Source organism: Carassius carassius, chromosome 1 (genome assembly GCF_963082965.1).
Source record: "Carassius carassius chromosome 1, fCarCar2.1, whole genome shotgun sequence".
Classification (NCBI taxonomy): domain Eukaryota; kingdom Metazoa; phylum Chordata; class Actinopteri; order Cypriniformes; family Cyprinidae; genus Carassius; species Carassius carassius.
The window spans coordinates 45,637,208-45,664,106 of record NC_081755.1 but is presented as its reverse complement, the minus strand read 5'-3'; the positions used below and the strand labels follow the sequence as shown (position 1 = coordinate 45,664,106).

At 38.9% G+C, this 26,899-nt stretch overlaps 2 protein-coding genes across 4 annotated transcripts; one reads left to right on the top strand and one right to left on the bottom strand.

Annotated features, from left to right (window-relative positions):
- Positions 1–231: 231 nt before the first annotated feature.
- On the top strand, positions 232–17,846 carry hmox2b (heme oxygenase 2b). 2 transcript variants are annotated; one of them, XM_059561935.1, is made up of 7 exons: positions 232–430; positions 792–833; positions 1,594–1,692; positions 1,806–1,923; positions 3,264–3,755; positions 7,659–7,788; positions 8,540–9,798. In XM_059561935.1, exons 3-7 carry the CDS (start codon positions 1,613–1,615, stop codon positions 8,665–8,667), a joined length of 948 nt encoding a protein of 315 aa, XP_059417918.1. In that variant the 5' UTR covers positions 232–430; positions 792–833; positions 1,594–1,612; the 3' UTR covers positions 8,668–9,798. The 2 variants fall into 2 exon arrangements, 1 of the variants encoding a protein (XP_059417918.1); XR_009436599.1 differs by lacking the exons at positions 232–430; positions 792–833 and adding an exon at positions 17,820–17,846 and having other exon boundaries at positions 1,498–1,692; positions 8,540–9,418.
- dnaja3a (DnaJ heat shock protein family (Hsp40) member A3a) lies at positions 15,914–26,242 on the bottom strand. 2 transcript variants are annotated; one of them, XM_059561814.1, is made up of 12 exons: positions 26,014–26,242; positions 25,200–25,336; positions 24,170–24,253; positions 23,882–24,088; positions 19,677–19,829; positions 19,454–19,601; positions 19,316–19,380; positions 18,030–18,158; positions 17,011–17,126; positions 16,835–16,932; positions 16,638–16,740; positions 15,914–16,012 (listed from the first exon to the last, which is right to left on the bottom strand). In XM_059561814.1, the coding sequence occupies exons 1-11, from the start codon at positions 26,177–26,179 to the stop codon at positions 16,652–16,654; spliced, it is 1,392 nt and encodes a 463-aa protein (XP_059417797.1). In that variant the 5' UTR covers positions 26,180–26,242; the 3' UTR covers positions 15,914–16,012; positions 16,638–16,651. The 2 variants fall into 2 exon arrangements, with proteins under 2 accessions (XP_059417797.1, XP_059417805.1); XM_059561822.1 differs by lacking the exon at positions 16,638–16,740 and having other exon boundaries at positions 26,014–26,240.
- Positions 26,243–26,899: the final 657 nt, after the last annotated feature.

Below are 26,899 nucleotides of genomic sequence, written 5' to 3'. Positions count from 1 at the left end.
GGTGCAAAGTTAAATAAAGCATCTCTAAACAAATGTAGCTTGGGAAAGCCCTCTGCTCAAAGGGAAATATACTGTAATATACTAAATCTTCGAAGTGACGACCTATTGTAACAAGAAAGTTGACTGCACTTTGACACTCTCGGATTCATATTAAACCGTTTCTCACACACGCACAAAAAATGCTTGAATTTAATGGTCGCTGCGCCTTTAAGCGCCAGCTCCGATAGACACGTGGTTTCATCCGGCAGCTTCCTGCTTTCTGAGTTCATAACGGAGATCCTGATCTCCGCAGACAAAAGAAACGAGAATCCGACTACTGATCATTTCTCTAATCAGTTACCAGTCTGTTATCATTCCTACAGCCTGATCGGACCAGTTAGAATTATCATTATTATCTGATCTGACGCAGGACTCGCTGAAGAGCTGGATCGTAAGTATTGGTTTCAGTTCTCCAGTATGCAAATGAGGGCGCATACTTGTGCTACGTGCCTGCTAGTGGGTTACACTAATGATGCCTTACGTCAGCACTAGTTCACTTGTATAGTGACAGCTGATTAATTTAATCTGCTTGTGCATTTAAATGGATGCTGATCACAGGACAGTGAGATTGGGTGGCCAACACCAGAGCGTTCGTGACTGCTCTTTTGTTGAGACTGCACACATCTGTGTTTTCATTTTCCCTGCAAACAAACGCTGTTGAACAGCCTCAGTCTGTGTGTGTGTGTGTGTGTGTGTGTGTGTGTGTGTGTGTGTGTGTGTGTGTGTGTGTGTGTGTCCGTGTGTGTCCTCAGGAACATCTCTAGCCATCATCTGTAGCAGGTTCAGTCACTGAGGTAAGAGGTTGTGTTGTTTACAGTGAATTGTCTTCTTCACAAACTTTGGAGACTTTAAATCAGTTTAGAGCTGCTCTGATTACATTTCCATAATAACACTGAAAACATGAGATGTTCTTTCAGGAGGTCATACCTCAAATATAATCAAATAGATTAGAGAATAGTTTTTACTTAATGAAAAGGATGAATTCGTTTTCTAATGTGTGTGTTATGTTGATCTGAAATTTGGCTAGATAAATATTGGTAGAGAGAAAGATGATAGTTATTTTTACTTTTTTTATTTTTACATTTACTATTATTGTATTGTAATATTTCGAATTAGCTTTTGTTTAATTTTTTTTTGTTTAAGATTAAGTTTTAGTCATTTAATGTGCTTTTGTCAGTTTTCATTCAATATTTTCTATAAATTGTCAATTGTCATTTTTAAATATTTCGATTGATCTTTAATTTTGTATTTATTTATTTTTTTTGTATTTTATTTAATATATCTTTAAAGTAATTTTAGTATTTCTACCTAAACTTAAGTTATTTGCCAAGGCAACATTTTCAGGTATTTATTTATTTAATCTTTTAAATTTTTTCTTTTTTAGTTAATAGCACAGGATAGATAGATAGATAGATAGATAGATAGATAGATAGATAATGTTTTAATAAATGAGTTGTAATCTGTGTTAGAGACAGCAGGGATGTGTTGTGTGTAGATCTCAGGAAGATGATCTGTGTGTGTCACAGGAAGTGTGTTGTTGTGAGTGAGTTTCAGATCCACACAAGACGCTGGGATGAGTGCTGCGAGAACAGAAGATGCTGCTGCTAACGGAGGAGGAGGAGTGTGTCCGGAGGGAGGCGTCACCGTCCTCAGGTGCACCACACACTCCAGAAACACAAACTCAAAGAAACCAAAATAAAACTTCATAAAATAAAATAACAGTTCAGTTTCATTGCCGACCCCTGAATGTGTTCTGATCCCTACAGGCCTACAGATCTCTCAGAGATGTTGGCGGCAGGAACCAAAGAAGTTCACGAGAAGGCCGAAAACACAGAGTTCGTCAAAGACTTCCTGAAGGGACGCATCCGCAAAGAGCTCTTTAAGGTACACGGATATTAGAGACCATTTAGAAATTCCATTCACATAGGGCTGGGACGATAAATCGATGCTTAGATTTTCAGAATGCATCGCGATTCCTCTTGAATCGATTCTGAGCTTAATTTAAACAGCAGATGGCACTCTAATCTAGTTTTGATCCACACACTCAAATGCTCATGAAGAAGAGTGCTAAAGAGCGCTTGTGTGTTCGGCTGAGTCATGTAATTTCACTTCATCTTAGAATGCTTTTATGAGGCAAGAATAATGTAAAAACAGCCCACTGTGAACACCTTTGTAATTCGCTTCAACCTTTTTTAATTTTATGGATGATTATTTTAGGTTCAAGTGTGTGTAATGATTTGGAAACGAGCAGAGTACGGGTGTTTCTAAAGCATGCAGTGCCATCTGCTGTTCAAAACTAAGCTCAGAATCAATTCAAGAAAGATTCGCGACGCATTCTGAAAATCTGACAATTGATGCTGAATAATTTCTCGATTCACGATGCATCGATTTATTTTCCCAGCCCTACATTCACAACGCATTTCACTTTCATAATGTACTGGGATCTGATTTATTACTTTATCATATTAAACTTTGGCATGTATTACTTTTGATACAAATCCCTTATACTTATAATGATAGACTTCGACTAATTCGCGTCCTCATATCCAGGGTTATTATTATTATTATTATTAACTACAACTAAAAATAAAACAATAAAATAAAACATTTTTGTTACCTGAAATTAAATAAATGTGAACTGAAACAATAAAATAATAAATATAATATATAAAATCCTTTTTTATTTTTATGTTTTTAATATTTAATCTAGTTGGCGAGACAGTGTCTCAATTTGAAGTACTAAAATAATTACAATTGAAACAAAACACTTTTTTTTTTTTTTTAAATAAAAATGTCACATTTTTACATTGTCCAACAAAATTCTTAAATCAAATCTGAAATTACAATGAAAACAGTAAATATAGGAAACATTTTAATAATATTATATTGATAACATTAATAAAAGACAATAGTATATCAATGATACTTAATGCTTCACATATTTTACTACTATTTATATACTATTATAATAGTTTTTAAATTGTATTATTTTATTTTTATTTTACATTGTTTCATTTTATTATTATTATTTGTTTTCCTTAAATATTTCTATTCAGCTTTAATTTTATTTCTTTCTTTTTTTTTTAGGTTATTTGCCAAGGCAACATTTTTCTTTTTCATCAAATATTTCAATTAGATTTTTCTTTATTTCAGCTAAAGTAAAACAAAGAAACTGGTTTAGTGTGACGTGATTGTGATATGTAGCTGTGTGTTCGTGTTGTCAGCTCGGTCACGTGGCTCTATACTTCACGTACTCGGCTATAGAAGAGGAGATGGAGAGAAACAAGGAGCATCCTGATTTGGCGGCGCTCTACTTCCCTCATGAGCTGCACCGGCGGGACGCTCTGGCTCGGGACCTGCAGTACTTCTACGGCGAGGACTGGCAGGACCAGATCAGCATCTCTCCCGCCACTCAGCGCTACGTGGAGCGTATCCATCAGATGGGCCGGGACCAGCCCGCGCTCCTGGTGGCTCACGCTTACACCCGCTACATGGGGGACCTCTCAGGCGGCCAGGTGCTGAGGAAGGTGGCCCAGCGCGCCATGAAGCTGCCGCCCACAGGAGAAGGCCTGAACTTCTACCAGTTTGACGGCATCCACAGCGCCAAGGCCTTCAAACAGCTGTACCGCAGCCGGATGAACGAGCTGGAGCTGGACTCGCTCACCAAGCAGAAGATCGTGGACGAAGCCGTCCTGGCCTTCCAGTTCAACATGGAGGTGAGCGCTGCTGGAAAATACACCAGTGTTTCAGTTACCATTGAAAGGGTTCAATTTTTTTTTTTTTTTTTTTGCATTTCCTGTGGTCGACTTATAATGTCTAGGAAGTGTGGTTTTGCACCATAAATGTTTAATTTAGTTGTTAATGTGATTTAGTTTATGATTGTGTTCCTAGATTATCAATTCCATTTCGAAATTAAATAGACGTGCATAAATATCATTATTTATGATTTATTTATTTATTTATTGTGCATATATAGAAAGTCATTGTCATCATTGTTAAGGCCAAGAACGATAACTATAAAGATAGCAATAAAAATATATTTTAAAAACGATAAACGATAGCTGTAACGATAAAGCTACAGAGAAATGATATTGTTGGAATCACGATTTTCTCCTGCTGAAGAACGATAACAACATTGACAGCCAATCAGAATCCGTTCTGCTCTAACGAGCTTGAGAATTTAAAGCGGCAGACGCGTGTGCACTTAGAATGAACAGACGAGACGCTAACATTGTTGTCTTTATAGTTAACACTCTTGCTGTGAACAGGGGTTTAGAATGTTTTGGTAATGTTTTATCACTTTTCTGTTTTGAAATTAGATGTACATATGTTTATTAATGAATTATATAGACATGCAATTAAATAGACATGTTAAATACAAGCAATTTTGTTTTAAATTTTGCTTCTCTATTTTGAAATTAAATGGACGTGTACATATATAAATATTAACTTACACAATTTTGTTTATTATTATTATATATAATTTTTATATGTAATATAATTAATTTGATTTACAAATATTCTTTTTCATTGTTGAAATTTAAAAAACAATAAATATAAATGTATTTGTTTATTTTATTATTTGTGTGTGTGTGTGTGTGTGTGTATATATATATATATATATATATATATATATATATATATATATATATATATATATATATATATATATATATATATATATATAATTGTTTTATTAATTTTTTCTAACATTTATAATGTATTGTTAATTTATATTTCTATGTTTTGTTTGTTTGTAATTTACCTTTTTTTTTTTACATTGAACAATGATGGCGCTATTCTTTACCCATCTTCTATGGTGTTTTCTTAGCAGCATACTGTATAAAACAAAAACAGCTCCTTATAAAAAAAAAATGAAAATGTTATATTAGTTATGAACAAATACAAAGATGTAACTTTTTATATGGAACTCTATAACTCTTTATATTGAGTGTGTTTTTACTCAATTGGTTCTCTATAGGGCTTATGTTTTTTGGAACAAAGCAGGAATTACGGTCTGTCTGAAATGGGCTCGTGAAGGAATATTGTAAAGGGGCTCAATTACATTAAGCATGTTCTTAAAACCTACGTTTTCCACTACAGAGTAAGGCGCTCGCTCACTCAGTACGCGCTGAAGGCTCGTTGCAAAATGGCTAATGCGTTTAACAGACCAGAAATAGAAGATCCTCCAATAACCAACAGGTCTGGTGTTTGGGTGCACTTTGGATTCCCTGTAAGCTATAATGGTGATGATAGAATCAATGGTAAATAGTAAGGTCTCATATCCGCGGCTATAACGTAAATGTAGCCTTACCAATCGCCGTGGTGATGTCTTTTGCCCTGTTTGAATCCGTTGGAAATGTCTGTCTAAATGCTGCGGGGATAGTTTTCATGCGTGTATGTTTCTCCTTTTTTTTCGTCTTTTCCCAGATACTGACACACTAAGGTGATGTCGGCGTAAATGAGTTGACATGTTTCAAGTAATCCCGCTGGTGTTTTTTTTTTTTGTTGTTGTTGTATTCCCGCTGGTGTGGCTACTAGGGCTGGGATAAACGATTATTTTTTAAACGATTAATCTAGCGATTATTTTTCCGATGCATCGATTAATCTAACGATTAATTTTTCAGACCGATTTGATTTCGATTATCTCCCCATTAATTGACTACTAACAATTTATACATGTTGATTTACATATCTGAATGAAAAAAAAACATCAATTCCTTAACATTGCAATATATGTTTATTGCTCTTAAAATTACAAAATAAAAGACTGACTAAGAATGCATTACTTTGCACTTGTATAGAGATAGCTTTCAATAAAACCTTGAAGCCTTGAAAACGCATAGCTTACTGAAACAAGCTTACTGAACACATAGGGCCTAGCTTACTGAAAAAAAGAAGTTCTTTCAGATGAAAATAACAACAACTTGATGTCTAGTATTCAATAAAAAAGGTCACCCAAAATGCTTGTTTAGAGCAATTGAAAGAATACAGTATGTAAATGTAAACTTTAGGGCTTTAAGCTAATACAGAGAGTGCTTTTACAAAAAAAAAAAAAAAAAAAATTAACAGTGGGAGCCAGCAGCCTGTCATGGAGAAAAAAAAATCCTAATGCTCCACGTGAAACTTTGGCGTTCCGCCCTTTTACTATCGTGTCTAATGATTTTGGTTAATATGCACAAGGGAGGGAGAGAGCAAGAAGCGCTCGTGTTGTTTGAAGACTGTGAATGCGCGCGCAGCCGGGGCTCTCTCTCGTACGCGCCCTGTCACTGTCACTCACCGATCAAATAAGGCTTTGACAGCCGCCAAAAAAAAAGATCAATGCAGAAAAACCCCTGGATTGGTTATATAATGTTGGACAGAATGTTGATCCGGCCATCGCGTATATTCAATGCACATAAGGTAAACGTTTTGCAAACGTTTTTTAGAGAAATAAAAACAGGTCGACGAATCGATGCGCATATTTTGCGCTGACGTATTTTTTGTGTCGACGTCATCGATTACCTCGACGCGTTGTCCCAGCCCTAGTAGCTACCCTAGATGCGACATATCGTTGTTTTTTTTATCCACCACTCTCTTGCCATCACCATTATAGCTTACAGGGAATCCAAAGTGCACCCAAACACCAGACCTGTTGGTTATTGGAGGATCTTCTATTTCTGGTCTGTTAAACGCATTGGCCATTTTGCAACGAGCCTTCAGCGCGTACTGAGTGAGCGAGCGCCTGACTGAGTAGCCTAACATAAACATATAAGTTGGTGTTTTTTTCTTCTTCGGGGGTGTCAGGGGCGTTGCCTGCTACGTCGTTTGGGTTATTGGGCTACCTTGTTGAATGCATATCATTTATATTTCACAATTTTTTTATTTTCCAAATATAATTATTTAGTCCAACGAACCGTTTGGTCCATAATGCGTACCGCGTACCGAACCGAAAGCCTCGTACAGAACGGTTCAATACGAATACGCGTATCGTTACACCCCTACTTATTACCTATTATTACAATTTTATTTGCTAATTCAGAAAGGTAAATGCAATTTTAAAAAGTAAATACATTTAAAATGTACATCGTTTTTAATTTAGTGTTACATTTAACTACATTTTAATTGACTAACTGATGATTTTTCTTTTATATTCTTTATTTTTCTATTTGATTTGTTTGTGACTCAGATCATTAAATCTGCACTTACTCTGAGGTTTTCCACTAACAGAGAATGAATGAAAGCATTGATAATTGCTCTCTCTCTGTCATTACCTGGAGTCTCTCTGTTAGACTGATCGGTTCGGCTGAGCCCGCTGTCACTGTGTTAATATCACTCTCTCTCCAGTGAGCGTGTAATCAAAGATGAGTGTCTCTCCGCTCTGTGTGGCTGGAGTTTCATCCGTCAGCAGATGGAGGCTTTGTCCTCGCAGCAGATTACAAATGAGCGCTGAAATTAAATGGACAAAACTGGGTCAAAACAGTGTCTCAGATTTTGCCAGCATCCTTTATCAAAGTGTCTGAATGTTTGCTGTGAGATGTAATTGAATATGTTTATGTAACGCACATGACAATTTCCTCCTTGCTTGCTCAATGTTTCCCGTCATCTGTTACTGTAAACCTTCTTTTGTGTTGCTGCAGATTTTCGGAGAACTAGAGGAGGTTGGAAAAACCCTTCAGGACGATGTTTTGGATGCGGCTCCTGTTCATGGGGCTCATGGCGAGATGCAAGGAGACCTCAGCCAGTGTCCGTATTATGCGGCCAAAATGGGTAAACATGACCAGATCATTTAATCCATACCTTAATTACGCCTTAAACCAGGGGTTCACAAACCTTTTTTTATTTGTCAGTATTTGTTTATTTTGAATATATTGAAATAGATATATAAATATACGCATATTAAATTATGTATTGCATTATTTCTGTATTTATTTTCCACATTTTCATTTTTAATAAAAATTAATATTTTAATAATTTAATTGAACATTTGCATATTCATGGTTCTCTGGCAATGGTTAATGGTCACATGACATACAAGTAAACCAATAAAATATTTGATATTTATTTTTAGTAAGCGTTTTATTTATTTTTTTGGTTTTATTTTAAAGACGTTTAAATGAAATTATTATTAACATTACTATTATTTATTTTAACTTTGATTTTATAATTAATACAGAGATGTATTAATCTTGTATATTACAATTGTAATGCAAAATAATAAAAAAAAATGAATATTTGATGATCGTAGTAATTTTAGGCTTTTATTTTGGTGGAAAATATCTATACATAAGTACTTATTATATTCTTATTTAAATGCAGCCTTTGATTTTATAATTGCACTAAGTTATATCACCGTTACCCTTTAATTTTCTATTACTCATGGAGTCCTATTTATCTGTTTAAATTTAAAATGTATTAGTTTTTCATCAATTCACAAACCCCCTACTGTTCCTTTGTGAACCTGTTTGGGAAACCCTGCATTAAACTTAAGAAATGAAACTTTATATTTTTTCTACTTCAGCTGCCAGCGGTGGGTCGTCATACATCTGTCATCTGGCCATGACTGTGCTTAAACATCCCTCCGGTCAAGTCATATTGGCTGCCTGGATCGCTGCTCTCGCCGGATTGGCTGCGTGGTACCTCATGTGATCCAATGAGAGGAGAGAGGGCTCAGATAATAGATGAGAACATGGTTTGTTCTGCTTTAAAGTTGTGAGGCATTCCAATGCATTTCCCTCTTAGTGCATCCCATTTGCCCCCTCATTCTTGGGTAAATGTGATTTAATCTTAATGTATGAACATAAACTGTTTAAACGCAGGATAGCATAGTTTGAGCATAGTGTTTTATTGTGACAGATGTTACTATTGCACCTGTCAGTGTTGATGAAGTTAAAGGAACAGATCTCCCAAAAATGAAACTTTGATGAACATGTTCTCATCCTGAGGCCATCCAAGAGGATGATTGTTTCTTCACGTTAACAGATTTGCAGAAATTCAGCTTTACATCACTTGCTCACCAATGGATCCTCTGTAGTGAATGGGTGCCGTCAGAATGAGAGTCCAAACAGCTGATAAAAATTCATCCTTTATTGTCCTCTCACATCAAAATCCACCAGTATATTTGTTTTCGCTTGTAAACAGTGCTTGATCTTGAGCATATTTCTCTCCTGATTCAGACGAGATGCCCTTTTCCTGGAGAAAACGATGATGTGGATTATTATAGACTCATATTTTAAAGTTAAATGATTGATGTGTTTCTAACAAACACACAGCTTTTTCACTTCTCAAGATATTAACTGATGGACCGGAGTGGTGTTGATTATTTGTGATGTTTTTATCAGCTGTTTAGACTCTCATTCTGACGGCACCCATTCACTCCAGAGCATCCGCTGCTGAACAAGTGAAGTAATGATACATTTCTGCAAATCTGTTTATATGAAACAAACTCATCTACATCTTGGATAGCCTGAGGGTGAGTAAATTTAAATGTTTGGGTGAACCCCTTCAAGGCTGGAGAAGAGCTGTTGCAATATGCAGAGAGTATTTTTATAGTTTTATCGCAGCACCAAGTCAACTTATGGGCCGAAACATACTCTATACAAGTACATGAATGTATACGCTTCTGGCTACGCAAGCTTGATTTCATAAGTCTTTGTAATTGTTGCATTCTCATGCATCACCATAAGGGGTGCTATAGATGGCATTTGTGGAAATTGATGACTACTACAATCAGTTTCTCATGTTAAGGAAATGTTATCACCCATTTAATGTTCGATATTGCAAAAGTAATATAAATGTTCATGTACAACAGGACAAGGTACATGCAAAACCTTTGCGCACTTACATGTTCAGAGTATGTTTATACAAAAAAGGACATGATTCCATTGGCACATTTGTCAAGAATGCTTTCAAACTAGATATGCTATGCATCCATGCAGCATTTACACAGAAGAGCAGTGCTTCTGCAGGCCAGACTACTGAGACTCTGCGTCAAGAAATGACTGGCACAACGGTTCATGAAGAAAAGCCTTTTTGAAGAGGTTTAGAATGTAAAGGATGGGAGAATTGCACATTAAGGTCGTGTTTGTCTCATCACACATGATCTGTTACAGACTTGGCATTCAGGGTTATTCTACACAGACGGTTGAAGCACAAGATTTCTGGATTTTAGATTCACTGAATCAAGATGAACTGTTTCACATGGAAGCCTGTTTCTACCACTGAATAAAAAACAAAGTTGCAATTGCAAGTTATAAAGAATTGGGGGATATAAAGTTTTTTTTTCTCGCAATTCTGGTTTTTTTTTCCGCGCGGTTCTACGTTTTGTCCCGCAAAAGTGAGTTTATATCTCTCAATTCTGACTTCTTCTTTTCTCAAGAATAGTGAAAAAAGCAATTGTTTCAATTTTGAGTTTCTATCACTCAATTCTAAAATAATAATAATAATAATAATAAAAAGATTTGCAAGGTTTTTATTTTTTTCAGTGGTGGAAACCGGTTTCTGTATTTTTTTTTTTTAATAGTGGTTGCCCAGAAATTAGTTTTTAAATGGCCAATGATATCTAGGGGACATATATTACCAATAAGCCAATATTATTTGATTATTTGAAAGCAATTTAAACAAGGGAACAATGCTGAATTAGTACACTGTATTTGTACAAGCTAGAATAAAATTTTTAGTTTTTTTCTTTAGGTGATTCATTCATCTGACTTGGCGATAACTATAATATTAACATTTCTGGATGCAATAATTTCATGAAAAGGAGACATTAATGATTTTGTTCCCTTTGATGTTATGTATTAACACACTAACGTGTGCAATGTTGACAAAGGCACTGTGACACGATGCATTTGAAAAGGATTGTGGGGGTTTGTGTATCCGTCCTTATTTACTGATGCATGTGCTCAACTAATGGTATTTTTCTCAGAAAGGCATGTATGGTTTAGTTTATAGAACAACTAACACGATCACATCATTTTACTGATGAAAACTGTTCTTGAAGAGTGTTAAATGAAATCCCAAATCCTGAGGGACCGAACCTGGACGGCTTTGTGCAGGACTTGGGCTTTCTGAACCAAAGGAATTGTTACTTTACTAAAAAGATTATAAAATAGACCCCCACTGTATGTAAAAATTAGCATAATTGGTTGTGTTTGGGTTTAATGCATATTTTGTGTTTTGAGTTACTGACCGCTTTTAGTTTAGTTTTTTTTTAAAGCACATTGAGAGGAATGGTGTTGATATACAGTACAGTGTTTTAGACTAAATGTCTTTTAGTGTTATATTAATTTGAAGGTTTAGAAGAGGTTTTTGTGGAGTGTTTTTTTTTTTTTTAATTCTTTTATCAGATGTATGTTCATTTTTTCCTCCAGCTCTGTGTTCACTGTAATAAGTAATAAATTCACAAGTGTGCTGCATTCACTGGTTTGGTCATATTTATTTTTTAACCTGCGAAAATTTCAGACAATTATTTTGGACTCCCGTGTACAAAGCCCTTTAAGCTCTATGCACCGTGTAGGTGTCATCTTGACATTTACGAGAGAAAATAACAACATGCATTCTTTTTTAAGGAAAATCATTCTTAAAATGTAAGAGTTAAAACCTGTATCTATTTTTGCTAAAACATGCATTAAAATGTTGTATTAAAATAAAATTAAGTACTGCATAACATAATACAAAAAAAAAAAAGAAATTAACCTTGACTTAAGTAAATTATAGTTAAAAAGCTGTTGGATACCTCTTGTTGAACGGTTTTAACGAGTAAAGAGTTTACGTTATTCGTATCAGCTATAAGTTAGTGGTCATGAAAGGAATTACAGTTCTCTTACGAGAGTTCTCTCGTACTGCATCTTAGCTAAGACGCTACGGGAAAAGTGTCTTTTCACGATACACTGAAACAAAAAATTATCCTTAATTTTGAATTATTGTAAAGCGCATTTGCAGCAGCACACAGCCATAGGCGAGACGGCTCGCTCGCTCATTGGCTGCTCTGCGGCAACTGCACAAGCCTATCGAGCGCAGGCTGATGCAACATCAGACCAATGAGGGCGCTCGCGCCCTCCATGCCACTTCCCGCCTAAACGGGTGTGGCCTAGCCCTATAAAGGGAGCTCGAAAAGGCTGACTCACCTGATTTTTCATCTCTTCAGCGAAGCTCACGCATCGTTGGATCACGAGAGGAAGCAAGTGTCGTCCGATAGCATCTCAGCGGGACGAGCCATTCCTGAAGCCGCTGGCCAACGCCGCCTTCCACTGCCGTTCCTGCTGCGCGTTCCGGCGCCTATATCCTTTTTCATATCCTCGTGTGTGTGTGTTCGCCCTGCGAACAGAGCCGCGTCTTTTTAAAGATGCCCTCTTGCGGCTCGTGCAGAGCCCCGCTCAGCGAGGGAGACCGTCACGTCATCTGTGTCTCCTGCCTGGGTGAGGATCATGCAGCGCTCGCTGACGGCGGCTGCCCTCACTGCGAGCTACTGCCAATGGTGACTCTGAGGACTCGCTTGGCATTTTTATCCGAGCCTGCATTCCCCGCTGCGCCGTAAAAAGGGCCGCTCCCAGCGGATTCCGGAACCGTCTCCAGCTCAACCGAGCTCGCCGGTTCGCCCTGCTTCACCAGCCTCCCCTGCATCGCTTCCCGATGGTCAGCGCCCGCTGTCTGCCGCCGCGTCTTCCGAGGAAGTCGATCTCAGGGCCGCGTCGGGGGAAGAGGACACGTGCTCTCTGCTAGCTTCGGGCAGTGAAGGCTGGGCGAGCTCCGGGGATCTCGCGCTTTCTGCTCAGAAACCCAGCAGACGAGCTGACATCGAGAAGGAGCTGATGCGAGTGCTCACGCTGGACGCGATGAGCCTCGGCCTCGAGTGGTCTGCACCAGCGCCCCCCTCTTGTTCCCGGCTGGATGGTAGTTTTCTTTCGGATGAGCGTACTTCTCCGAACTCAAAGCCCGCCCCATTTCTTCCTGAGCTTCACGAAGAGGTGGCAAAGGCTTGGAACACTCCATATTCAGCGCGAACTCGTTCGTCTGTCTCACCAGCATTCTCCACACTGGATGATGCTAAAAACAGAGGCTACCAGTCACTTCCGCCGGTGGAACAGGCTATAGCGACGCACCTTTGCCCGCCCTCTGCTGGACAGCGGACGAAAGCGGTGTTGCCATCTAAAGCCTGCCGCATGACTTCATCTCTGCTTGCGCGGATCTTTTCTGCTGCTGGACAGGCTGCATCTGCAATACACACCATGGCCACACTGCAGATATTCCAGGGTGATCTCCTCCGTAAGCTGGACGAGATGGGACCTGAGGCAATCTGTCTCACGGATTTGAGGAGTGCTTCGGATCTCTCTCTTCGCGCTACTAAGTCCGCTGCACAGGCCATGGGACGAGTTATGGCTTCCGCTACTGTGGCTGAGAGGCATCTATGGCTGACGCTGTCAGACATGGCAGAGTCTGAACGCACTGCGTTCCTCGACGCCCCGCTGACTCCCGCTGGCCTCTTCGGATCTTCTGTCAACGAGTTCGTTGAGAGATTCGTCGAGGACCAGAAAGCGTCGCAAGCATTCAAGCACTTCCTCCCGAAGCGCTCCGGTTCTGCAGCGAGTCGTGCTAGACCGGCCCCGCAAAGCTCTCAGCCACCCCCCCCCCGCCTCCTGCTGCTTCATCGCAACAGCGTCAGCAACGCAGCTCTAGACCCCGCTCTCGCTCTACCGGCCGTCGCCCCGCGCCGCGCCGTTAGTCCCTGTATGGGACCTCTCAACGGTTTTGGAGGCCATGAAAGGTTCCCCTTTCGAGCCTATCCGAACGATTAGCCTCAAACATCTGTCATTCAAGACAGTGTTCTTGTTGGCTCTAGCTTCAGTGAAGCGTGTGGGTGACCTGCACGCGCTCTCGGTGAGCCCGACGTGCTTGGAGTTTGGGCCTAATGACTCAAGAGTCATACTCAAACCTAGGCACGGTTATGTGCCGAAATCCCTCAACACACCGTTTCGGGCTCAGGTTATTTCCCTGTCTGCCCTGTCGGTGTCAGAAGAGGATGGAGACACAAGTCTTCTTTGCCCCGTTAGGGTTTTAAGAACTTATGTGTCTCGCTCTGCTGTGTTCAGACAGACTGAGCAGCTGTTTGTCTCGTTCAGTGGACGTTCCAGGGGAATGGCTGCTTCGAAACAGAGCCTATCCAGATGGATAGTTGAAGCTATAGCGTTAGCTTACACTTCCAGGGGCCTTCAGTGCCCACTGGTTGTCAGAGCACACTCCACAAGAGGCGTCGCCTCATCGTGGGGGTAGTCTAGTGGGATTTCCTTACAGGATATATTTATGGCGGCAGGATGGGCCTCGCCGTCTACATTAATCAGGTTCTATAACCTAGAGGTTCCCGCTCTGCAAGCAAAGCTGTTGTCGGTATAGTTGAATCGGTGTCCTGATTGGAACTCTGAGATCGCAAGCGAGAGGCGCTGCCGACTGTTATATGGGCAGTATTGCATAAGACCCACATTCCCACATTGGTCAGGCCTTGCCTTGATTATGTGATGTCATATTGCCGCGTCTATGGACGCTGCTAGATATGGGACGGAGGGTTTCCCCCTCCTGTTCTAGGACTCTCTGTGAGTCCCTCTGGTGACTGTGCACTGTAAATCCTGGGCGTCGCTTCCAGGTTTATTGGTGTGTGATCTCTGCACGCACGGCGTTTTACATTGGGTTCCCGTAGCGTCTTAGCTAAGACGCAGTACGAGAGAACTCTCATAAGAGAACGTACTCGGTTACTAATGTAACCTCGGTTTCTCTAGAAGAGGGAACGAGTACTGCGTTCTCTGCCGTGCGTACGATTCGCTCTGGTTCGCTTCAGCGATGAAATAAATCAGGTGAGTCAGCCTTTTCGAGCTCCCTTTATAGGGCTAGGCCACACCCGTTTCGGCGGGAAGTGGCATGGAGGGCGCGAGCGCCCTCATTGGTCTGATGTTGCATCAGCCTGCAGTTAGTATAAACACGATTTTGTGTTATTTCTTACAAACTAAAGGATGAGTTATAATGGTTTTCTATGACAAAGTAAATAGCCTACAAATTAGGAAACGCACACTTTGTTTAAATGCTATTTTTTTATTCTGGATGCGGTTAACGTTACAACTAAACTTGCTATTATTACCTTTTATTATTATTATGCTTTATATATATAACGTTAAGGTAGCAGTCCTACTATAAATACTGCCAATTTTCTTCTATAGCAAAGCAAACATAACTTGGGCGAAAAAGCGATTTAGACTGATTATGGATAGTAGTTTTTAACCTGTTATTTGGTTAATCTTAAGTGTAAAATTCAAGAAGTAACTTACTAGCAACGTTTACCAGTTTTTCCATATTTAACAAAGTTAGTATGGTCCTAAAGCAAAAACCGTTTATTTTCCGTGAATAATAAAACGCACACCATATATTCAACAACAAAGTAATTTACAGTTGTCACACAGAGATTTATTAGCATATTTATCTTTACAACAACACATTAAAATGATCTTAATATCAACAGCTGTCTATGTACACTACTAATCAAGCAGAAGAATGTAACGTTCAGTGAGGTGTCAGCACAAACTAAGATCTTCAAAATTGGCCCTTCATTAATCTGAAATGATATTATTACTGAAGTAAAGATTTCCCCTCTGTTAGTGAATCGCTTCAAAACATCAGAAAAGGAAAGACCTGACCATGTGAAACCGTAACGCAAAATTACAGACCAAAGACTAGATCTATAGTTCATGTAGGCGCCAAGGCTGATATCACAATGTTTCAGGTAAAGACGGTGCATGTGCGCAGATCATATTCCTCTGGGATCTGGAGGGATCTTCTCTTAGAAGTCAATAACGCATCCACAGCTCTTCATTATTTGAGGAGCGTTGAAGATGAACTCAATGCTGCGTGTGTCCACAGCAGAAGTCTCGCTTCCTTGTCTTCTGTGTCCATCAGGTTCACTGTGAATCTGAATCTCCACTAGAGTCTCAGTTTCCACTGGATCTTTTACCTGGGAAAACAAACAAATACAAGAATGAATCTGTCAGATCCAGTAGGGTTTCACAATCTTTTGAATGCCACGGACATCCACCCGAGAGTAAGAGATCACAATCCTAAAATTTAACAGGGGTTTATTTTACCCAATCTATACTTTGCAAAAATTATTAAAATGTAAAAAGATTTAGTTTATGATATTAATATTTGACAACTTTTATAGTACAGTATATAGTATTAGTTTAATATATTTTTGTTTACTTGTGTTATTTGCTTATTCGTGATTGGTTTTAATCTAATGTTTATTTACTTTAATTTCTATTATTTACTATATATATATATATATATATATATATATATATGTGTGTGTGTCTATATATATATATATATATATATATATATATATATATATATATATATATGTGTGTGTGTCTATATATATATATATATATATATATATATATATATATATAAAAATATATGAAATTTGTAATTATTTCCAGCACTCTTAAGCCACTGAATTCACAAACAGCCACAAACCAGGTACTGAACCTCTAAAATAGTGCTTTATTCAGGTTTTCCCAATCCTTAAAATCATTACAATGATTTCAGGGAGTTGTATCTTAAAACAATCATCCTACCTGGTTTGTGGCTGTCAGGTGGAGCTAAACATTTTCTTTAATTTGGAGAAAAAGCCTTGGTCTTTCTGTTTGTGCCCCGTGCCGGTGTGATCACTGGCCGCTCCTGGGACAGAGACAGGTTGTGGTTTTAACATCAGCGTCTCTGATTCTTCAGTAGATGTGAGTGATGTACCGCACTGCTCCAGTGATGACTGTACCTGCGGATGAGCTGCTCACTCCATTGACCGTTCCCTCCACATCGCTCTCGTCCTCCGCGAAACTCATCATGAGGGCTCGCTGCCGGTCTGTCAACATCCTGGACACAAGACACAGGGATGGATCAGCCGTCTTAACCTTAAACAGCAGCAACACAAACCCATTTGTATAACCCTACTTTGGGATTTTGATCTTGACGTGGACGTAGTGGTCACCATAACCGTAGCCGCTGACCCGGGGAATACCTTTCCCAGAGAGCCGGATCCTCTGGTCGGCCTGGATCCCAGATGGGATCTACAAGAGCATTCCCAGACTCAATAACTGTTTTTTTAAATGCAGAAGAATATCTAGAACTGAGAAGTTCACTCAAAAATGAAAATCTGCTGAAAATGTACTCACCCTCAGGCCATCTAAGATGTACATGAGTTAGTTTTTTCAGTTTAACAGATTTGGAGAAATGTAGCTTTAATTCACTTGTTCAGCAGTGGATCCTCTGCAGTGAATGGGTGCCGTCAGAATGGGAGTCCAAACAACTGATAAAAACATCACAATAATCCACATCACTCCAGTCCATCAGTGAATGACTTGTGAAGCAAAAACTGTGTGCTTATAAGAAATAATTCATAAATTCATTGAGACGATTTAACTTTAAACTATTGCTTTGACCAACATTTGAGTCTATAAACCATAATAACATTTCTTCCAGTGAAGAAGTCTTTCCATTGTAGTCCTCCCATATCAAAATCCACCAACATATTCATAACCGCTTTTGTATGGTTTACACTTAAATAGTGCTTAATCTGTGCATATTTCTCTCCTGATTCAGACCAGATGACTTTTTCAATTGAGAAAGCAATATATTTGAATAGACGACTCTATAACCATAAGTTTGAATGTAAAAACAAACCCTAATTTTGCTTTTCACTTCACAAGATGTTGACTGATGGACATCTGAGTGGTGTGGATTACTTGTGATGTTTTTATCAGCTGTTTGGACTCTCATTCTGACGGCACCCATTCACTGCAGAGGATCCACTGACGAGCAATTGATGTAATGCTACATTCCTCAAATCTGTTCTGACCAAGAAACAAACTCATCTACATCTTGGATGAGCTGAGGGTGAGTACATCTTCATGAATTAATTTTAGGCAAACTGCTTCTTTAATTTGACAGTATGGTTATGTTTAATGTCCCACCGAGAGATTGATGTTCTCGTCGAGTCCTTGTGCTCTGACCGTGCCGCCCAGTATGGCCTGAGCCACAGAGATCATGACATCAGAGTGGATGTCAGCGCCGTCTCTCCTGAAGATCAGACTCTTCTGGACCTGAGAGCATTAACACAGACAGTGAGTGTCCAATACACAAGCCAACATATCTAATCCAGACACACGACAAAGACATGATATCTGAACTGCTAACGAATATTAGCTTCATTATCAGCATCAGTCTAATTTATGAGAAGCAAAAAAAATTTAATTGTCCCAAATATTTTAAAGGTATTAAACACTTTTCTGCTGTAAATTATAAATGTTAGGAAAAACTTTACTGGAGGCAAATAAAATAGTAAATTGGAGCTTTCGTCTGATTATTATTAATAATTATAAAGAAATAAATCGGTCAAAACTGTATATTTTTAACACCAGTTATCAGCAAAGACAGGGGAAAAAATTATTATCAAAATGTATAAACACTACTGAGAAGTATTAATACATATAATTAAAAAATACATAAATATTTAAAAATATGTTCATGAAAATATGTATGTAAACATCTATAAAATAAAAATAGATGCATGTATAACATGTTAAGGAAATACAATAATATAACAAAAACCACATATCATATCAAACTGCGTTTTTATTTTAGATTTTGTTTTCCTTTAAGAAGATATCACAGGTTCATCAAGTTCGTCAAAGTTCTCCGTCCTCCATCACTTTAGTCAGCTTTGATGAAACTCCTCTCAGCTAGCATGTCTTTTCACCTGTCACCTGACCTGAATACAGCGTGCTGATTCGCTACGATGGACTTATGGGCTTCTGTTCACAAACAACACGGATGCTTGTCGCCTTGAGAAGTGGACAATACTGGCTTTTCTGACAAAAGGTGTTTACATTTACATTTATGCATTTAGCAGATGCTTTTATCCAAAGCGACTTACATTGCTTTCAGGCTAACAATTTTTCTCCTAACGTGTTCCCTGGGATTCGAGCACCCAACCTTGCGCTTGTTACCGCAATGTTTAGGGTTCAGATCTCGCTATATATATATATATATAAATATATATATATATATATATATATAATATATATATATATAAGTGGCATTAATTGGTTTTTGTAAATAAACTTAATTTGTATACACACAAACATTTTCAACACAGACTTTGTCTTTTGAACACAACTGTACCTATACTACAGGGCTGTAGAATCATTGATTCTGATTGGCTGATTTAAATGTAATCTCTCAGTGTTGATGTACTCACTCTGAACGTAATGAAGATCTCTTTCTTCCCCACAGGCATTCGCACCGTCTGCCCGTCCTCGATTCCTGCACATCACAGTAAACAAACCCTCAAAGCTCCGCCCATTCCCCGAAGCCAGAAGAGGAGCGGCTAACTCACCAGCAGGAACAGGCACCGTGACGGTCCTCCTCTGTTTGGTCTGTCCCGTGCCCCGACACGCCGTACAGGGCGAGGTGATGACCGAGCCCCTCCCGCCACAGCGCCGACAGGTGGAGCGCATCACGAAGGGCCCCGTGTTCACCGTCTCCTGCAGGGACGAACCACAGGTGCCCAGTCATCAGACACGTCTAGATGAGTGTGTGCGCTCGAGGGCGTCACTCACCATCCCCGTCCCGTTGCAGCTGCCGCAGTGCTGGACCTTGGACCCGGGCTCATGGCCTCTGCCACCGCAGCGCTGACACGTGTCCTCGAGGTGCACCGTCATCTCCTTGTTCACTCCTTTGGCAGCCTGAGCGAACGTGAGCTCCATCACATACTGTTAGCAGACAGAGCAGAGGGTTCACTGAGCGTCTAGGGCTCTAGGAGTTCAATGATGCCAGGCATAAACATTGAATTTACTGTATAGCGGAGGATGTCATGGAAATACATGAAGCAAGGCAAACCGTGATATAAAAGAGCATCACTGATGATTCAATTCTTGAATATACAATATATAAATCATTAAAAAGGACTGCTATTTAAACATGTTCTGCACGTTTTTAAAGAGCATTTCGTCACTGCAGCTGTACAACTCATACTGCTATCATGTCAAACACAGACAATCAGCAAAAATAAAAGTCCAGTTAACTAGGAATTATTATGAAATGCTATTAATATAGTGTGCATTCATTTATAATACATTACGAAATGTCTTACTATTGTATTGGATTTTCCTCAAAGAAATATTTATAAAAATATCAATTGTTATTATAATTAATATTAGTAGTGTATTATTATTTCATGGAATATTAAGAGATTTTAACAGCCAAGTTTTAATTTATACAGTAAAGTTCCGTTGCGTAGAACTCTATTTGAAACCTCCAAAAAGAAATAAATAGTGCAATGTTTTATTGTAAATTAATAATTACATTTGAATTTAACCGCCTCTTAAAGGGTTAAAATTGAATTAGACCATTAAAATGGAATCCAGAAAATAAATTAATAATAATGAAATTAATATTATATATATATATATATATATATATATATTAGTGCTGTCAATCGATTAAAAACTTTAACTAGATTAATCACACATTTTTTCTGTGATTAATCGCAATTAATCGCAATAAAAAAAGAAATGTTTTTGTACGTTTTTAATATATTTTTTTATGTAATAATTTCACAGTTAAATTTAAATACTTGTTTAAATGACATCTTTTTATGAATGAAGGCCAGTATTACTGATATTAATACAGCTACTGATTTTTTTTATTTTTTTTACATTTATTATTAGGCTTCAAAAATATAACAGTTTTTAATTTAAGTAAACTTAAAACAATGCTAACATAAACCCATAATAAATGTCATGTTTACTCCTGCCCTTCCTGTCTTAACAGTTAGGAAATATACAGAAATTTAATAAAGTTATCAAAGTTATATGCAGTCTGCACTGCATAAACTATAAATTAAATAGTTAATCCTTATTAAAGCTACAAAAGTTATTTAGTCAAGAGCAGCGAGTCATTTTCTCTGTTCCCTTTGTTCTTTAACTTTACTGACAGGAAGCTTTATTGGCTGCTGTCCCTTTAAGAGCAGACAGACACGCGGATCTCACCGTTTATATACTGTCTATGGATCTCGCCTCATTCTCTCACAACTCTTTTTGTTCATTTTAGACTTTATATAAATCATTTAAGATTGCTCCTATGAGGATAATCGACAAAACTGGCACTTTGGGATGTTTATTGTTAGTTCAAGCGCTTAAGAGAACTGGATTCTGGCGCCCTGTCTATGCATTGTGTGTGTGTGTGTGTGTGTGTGTGTGTGTGTGTACGTGTGTATGTGTCACATAAGGGCATTCACAGACAGCGCATTCTCTTTTGTCTTGCCGTGCTTGAAATGTTTAAAAGCATTTAAATGAATAAGAGCGTGATCATATAATGTAAAGCTAGCCAACGGATGGCAGAAAATACGGATGCTGCGTTAATTACGTTAAATATTTTGACACGTTAAACCAGACAAAAATTAATTGCATGCATTAACGTTGACAGCACTAATATATATATATATATTAGGGGTGTAACGGTTCACAAAATTCACGGTTCGGTTCGATACGATACACTGGTGTCACAGTTCGGTGCTGTTCGGTACGTTTTAGATACAGCAAAAAGAAAAAATTGGCAGATAAATTTCCTTGATTTTTAAAAAACGTTTTATTTATTAAAACTAACAAAGTATGTTTTTTTTTTTTACATTGAACAATGATGGCGCTATTCTTTACCCATCTTCTATGGTGTTTTCTTAGCAGCATACTGTATAAAACAAAAACAGCTCCTTATATAAAAAAAAAATGAAAATGTTATATTAGTTATGAAAAAATACAAAGATGTAACTTTTTATATGGAACTCTATAACTCTTTATATTGAGTGTGTTTTTACTCAATTGGTTCTCTATAGGGCTTATGTTTTTTGGAACAAAGCAGGAATTACGGTCTGTCTGAAATGGGCTCGTGAAGGAATATTGTAACGGGGCTCAATTACATTAAGCATGTTCTTAAAACCTACGTTTTTCACTACAGAGTAAGGCGCTCTCTCACCCAGTACGCGCTGAAGGCTCGCTACAAAATGGCTAATGCGTTTAACAGACCAGAAATAGAAGATCCTCCAATAACCAACAGGTCTGGTGTTTGGGTGCACTTTGGATTCCCTGTAAGCTATAATGGTGATGATAGAATCAATGGTAAATAGTAAGGCCTCATATCCGCGGCTATAACGTAAATGTAGCCTTACCAATCGCCGTGGTGATGTCTTTTGCCCTGTTTGAATCCGTTGGAAATGTCTGTCTAAATGCTGCGGGGATAGTTTGTTGCGTGTATGTTTCTCCTTTTTTCCGTCTTTTCCCAGATACTGACACACTAAGGTGATGTCGGCGTAAATGAGTTGACATGTTTCAAGTATTCCCGCTGGTGGTTTTTTTTTTTTTGCATTCCCGCTGGTATAGGCTACCCTAGATGAGACATATCGTTGATTTTTTTATCCACCACTCTCTTGCCATCACCATTATAGCTTAAGCCTGGTTCACACGGGACGATTTTAAAATTGTCGGCCGATTTTCCAAACCTGAGAGACCCCACACACGGCGATAAAAAATCACGGGTCTAACAGTTTTGGTTGTACAGTGTGTGGTGTGCAGCCACATGGCAAAATCAACACATCACACACGAACCGATTTGACTCCCGAGCATTCCCAGGTCAGACGGGAAATCTCGCAAAATCCCTCGAGATCAAACGTGACTTCAGAGTAAACAATCATGGCGGACGAAGAGGATGCAGTGGCCATAGTTTGTGCTTTGTTTGTAACCGAAAAAAACATAAGAAAAACAAAAGGCGATGGTCAAAGAAGTGGAGACAAAGTCCTCCATCTCCGACGTCCACCGGACTTTCTGGTGCGCCATGCCGCCGGCTGTTTTGATTTTGTTTCCCGGTACTTCCTCGCCGCCTCGTCACCTCGCTTTCTGATTGGCTACACGCCACAGTCCACAGGCTGCGTGATCGTTTGTCCTCGGGGGACACCACACACGAGAAGCCAAATAAATCCAACATGTTGGATATCCCCGATTTGAGATCGGAGCGGTCCCGACGTCCTTCCGAGCAGAGGAGAGCAGTCTTAACACACCACACCACATCTGATCAGATTATTTTGCGATAATCGGAGCATCCTTAAGATTGTCGGAAGGTGTCAATCGGGGCTAAAATCGGCCTAATTATCCTGCCGTGTGAACCAGGCTTTACAGGGAATCCAAAGTGCACCCAAACACCAGACCTGTTGGTTATTGGAGGATCTTCTATTTCTGGTCTGTTAAACGCATTGGCCATTTTGCAACGAGCCTTCAGCGCGTACTGAGTGAGCGAGCGCCTGACTGAGTAGCCTAACATAAACATATAAGTTGGTGTTTTTTTCTTCTTCGGGGGTGTCAGGGGCGTTGCCTGTTACGTTTTTTGGGTTATTGGGCTACCTTGTTGAATGCATATCATTATATTTCACAATTTTATTTATTTTTCAAATATAATTAATTAGTCCAACGTATAATTAATTAGCTTCGTACCGAACGGTTCAATACGAATACGCGTATCGTTACACCCCTAATATATATATATATATATATATATATATATATATTTATATATTAATTTGGGGAGAAAATAAAGTGGCATTTGGAGAGAACAATTTTTTTTGAGAAAATATAAAACTAAACTCTGTATAAAAAAACTAATTTTGGGTAAAAAACTGATTTGATAGAGCCCTAACTGTCCAGTGTATACCAAACATGAAAATATCAGCAGCATGCTCCAATCTGACTGTTATCTCCAGAGGAGACCACGTCTGACCTCTTGTGGCTGATTGAAGACGGCGTTGAAATCCCCAAAGCCTCGAGCTCCGGAGAACTCGCCAAAGATCTTGCGGAAAAGCTCCTCAGGGTCGATACTGCTCCCTCCGCTCCAGTACTGCTGATGTCCCGCGCCGGCCTGTCCTGCATCAAACCCAGCAGAGCCGTACGTGTCGTACTGTTTCCTCTTCCCCTCGTCACTGAGCACCTGAGGACAACACATTCATTCATTCGTTCATTAGTCCTCACCGATGCCAGAACACGCTTTCACAGAGCGAGCGCTTCAAACCTCATAGGCCTCAGCTAGCTGTGCAAACTTCTCCTTCGCCTGAGGGTCGTCTTTGTTAGTGTCGGGGTGATACTTCTTCGCCATCTGAATGAAGGAAAAAAACAGATATACAAGCGGTCAACTGACGAAAATGAGACTGCAAATAGTCATCATCACACTTTTTACTCCAGTGAATATTCATCTCAATGTGGAAAATTCATCTAAGAATAGACACCTGCTGTTTATTATGTGTGAAGCTTTAGTTTGAATGCAGTGTTAATAATATAATTTATATATATATATATATATATATATATATATATATATATATATATATATATATATATATATATATAAATTAGATTATAACAAATAGATTTAGTGGTACTAATAAATATCTACATTATAAGCATAATATTGTATACATAGAATAGTATTTATGTTTTATATTACCGGTAAATATTATCCTACATCTTTTATACAATCTATTATTATTAATCTTTATTATATTATAAAATAAATATTTAAATAAATATCCCCAAACATTTAGGGGAAACCTATATTTGCAAAACAATTTGGGATTTTTCTGAGCTGGAAAACGTACATAAATTTAAGATGAGATTTATTTCATCCTTCGTTTGCTTCGTTTATTAACAATGATTGGTGCAGAATATTCTTTTCTCATATATAAACAATCATCTCGAGCACAACAGTCATTGTAAGGTATTAAAAGACTATTTTTGATTAATATTTAAGGGCCATTTTTATTGGTTTACGGTTTTATTTATAAATAAAGAAAAAAAGAAAAAGAATTATAACAGCAAAACAATACAGCAAAAAAAAAAAAAATACATCTATAAAACATTGTTATGGCCAATAGAAAATGTAGATAATTTATATGTATAAAATTACAAAACATTAACATGCTCCACTGCTAGTATTTGTGTAATTATACTTCTAACTCAAATCATAGTTACTAAAACACAGCATGTTTGTGACAACTAGCCCCGGTCTACATTCACAGTAAGACGACAGGTGTCAGGTGTCTTACCTGGTAATAAGCTTTCTTAATCTCCTTTTGCGTGGCTGAGCGTGGGACTCCTAGGATCTGGTAGAAGTCCTGTTTTCTGGCAGGACAGCTGGTGTGAAACGACATCTTACACACCACACGAGAACAAGGGCTCACCGCTGCGACACACACACCATCATCACAATTATCAACCGCAGGGTTTTGACCAAAATCCCAGTTAGGCCTACCAAAAAATACCATGGTGGCACCACGGGACAATAATGCCGTTAGATGGTAATACCACGGTATCTTAATTTGGTGAATGTAAAAAAAAACATGACATTATTATGAGACTTTTTGATTAGAGAATCAGTTTCCATGAATAATGAACATGATGACTAATTTTTTTTTCTTCACAACAGGACTATTAAAGTGTGTTTATGTGTCTAGCTGGCAGTCACTGCTGAACTTCAAGGTCAGAGAAGTTACTGGAAACTGAGCCGAAGCAGGCGAGAGCTTTCTCCTCTGATCCACACTCTGTCTCACAAACACACACACACACACACACACACACACACACACACACTATTAATTAGACAGCTCTTGATCAAAGTGATCACGTGTGCATGTATTGTTGATTTAGAGCTGAATGCAATAACTGTGTTTGCTTTCTGACCTAACGTGAACGTTTAATGGCTACATCATAATGTCATCTGTCAAATGAAGCTGAATGTATGTCAGATCTGATTTATAACTGCATATGTTGAACTCGGAGTTAGCAGTGTGTGTGTGTGTGTGTGTGTGTGTGTGTGTGTGTGTGTGTGTGTGTTATGATGCTCGGGCCTCTGTCTCTCACCCGTCGGGCCTCTCAGTGTCACCGCGGTCCACACCCGGCGGCCCGACAGCGTCGAGAGGCTCTGGACAGCGCTGGACAGGAGAGGAGGGCAGGCCCGTCTGTGACCGGAGGAGGACAGAGCCGTCGCGATCCAGCGCGCGGAGCTGCGAGTCACGGTGCACGCCATCTTCGTCACTCACTCGTTCACCGACACGAGAGCGACTGCGCATGTGCGAGCGGCGCACGCATGCGCACTACTGTACAGAGTGAGTTTCTTGGTTAGCTTAGCCTGTCCTATCCTGGTCATAGACAGTACAAGAAATTGACACAGCGACCCCGTTGGATTCAACGGAGAGTAATGAAGTCAATTAGAAGCACGCACTTCCTGGGGGTCGGGCGTACTGCGCAGACTCAAACTGAGCTTGATGACGTAGATGTCACGTGAACAACATGTACGTCTTCTAATCGCTGTGCCAAGAGAAATCTGAATCACCCACCGAATCTTGCAGAGAAGGCGAGCGTGAACAGGAGCACATTTTGGTAAGAATTCTTATTAATTATCTCCCTTGACTTTATGCCTCCTCGTCCCCCCGATAGCCTCATAGACAGTAAAAGATTGCCTGCGAGCTTCTCCTCCTGTCCATACGGTAATTTCTCTACTGTGCGACAGAGAGTCGCTGGTTATGACACAATCATTAGCCTATTTTTTTTTTTTTACAAAAACTGCTTCTACGGGACCATAACGTAGGATACAAGGTAATGGAGCTTTTTATACAGTTTTGTGTTTCTTTAGATATAATTAATGGACAAATGGAGTCTTTAAACGCCTCAGATGTAAAGTTATTCGCTGTCAAAGTGATGGCAAAATGAATGGGAGTCAATGGAATGCTAACAACAGGTGTGCCCA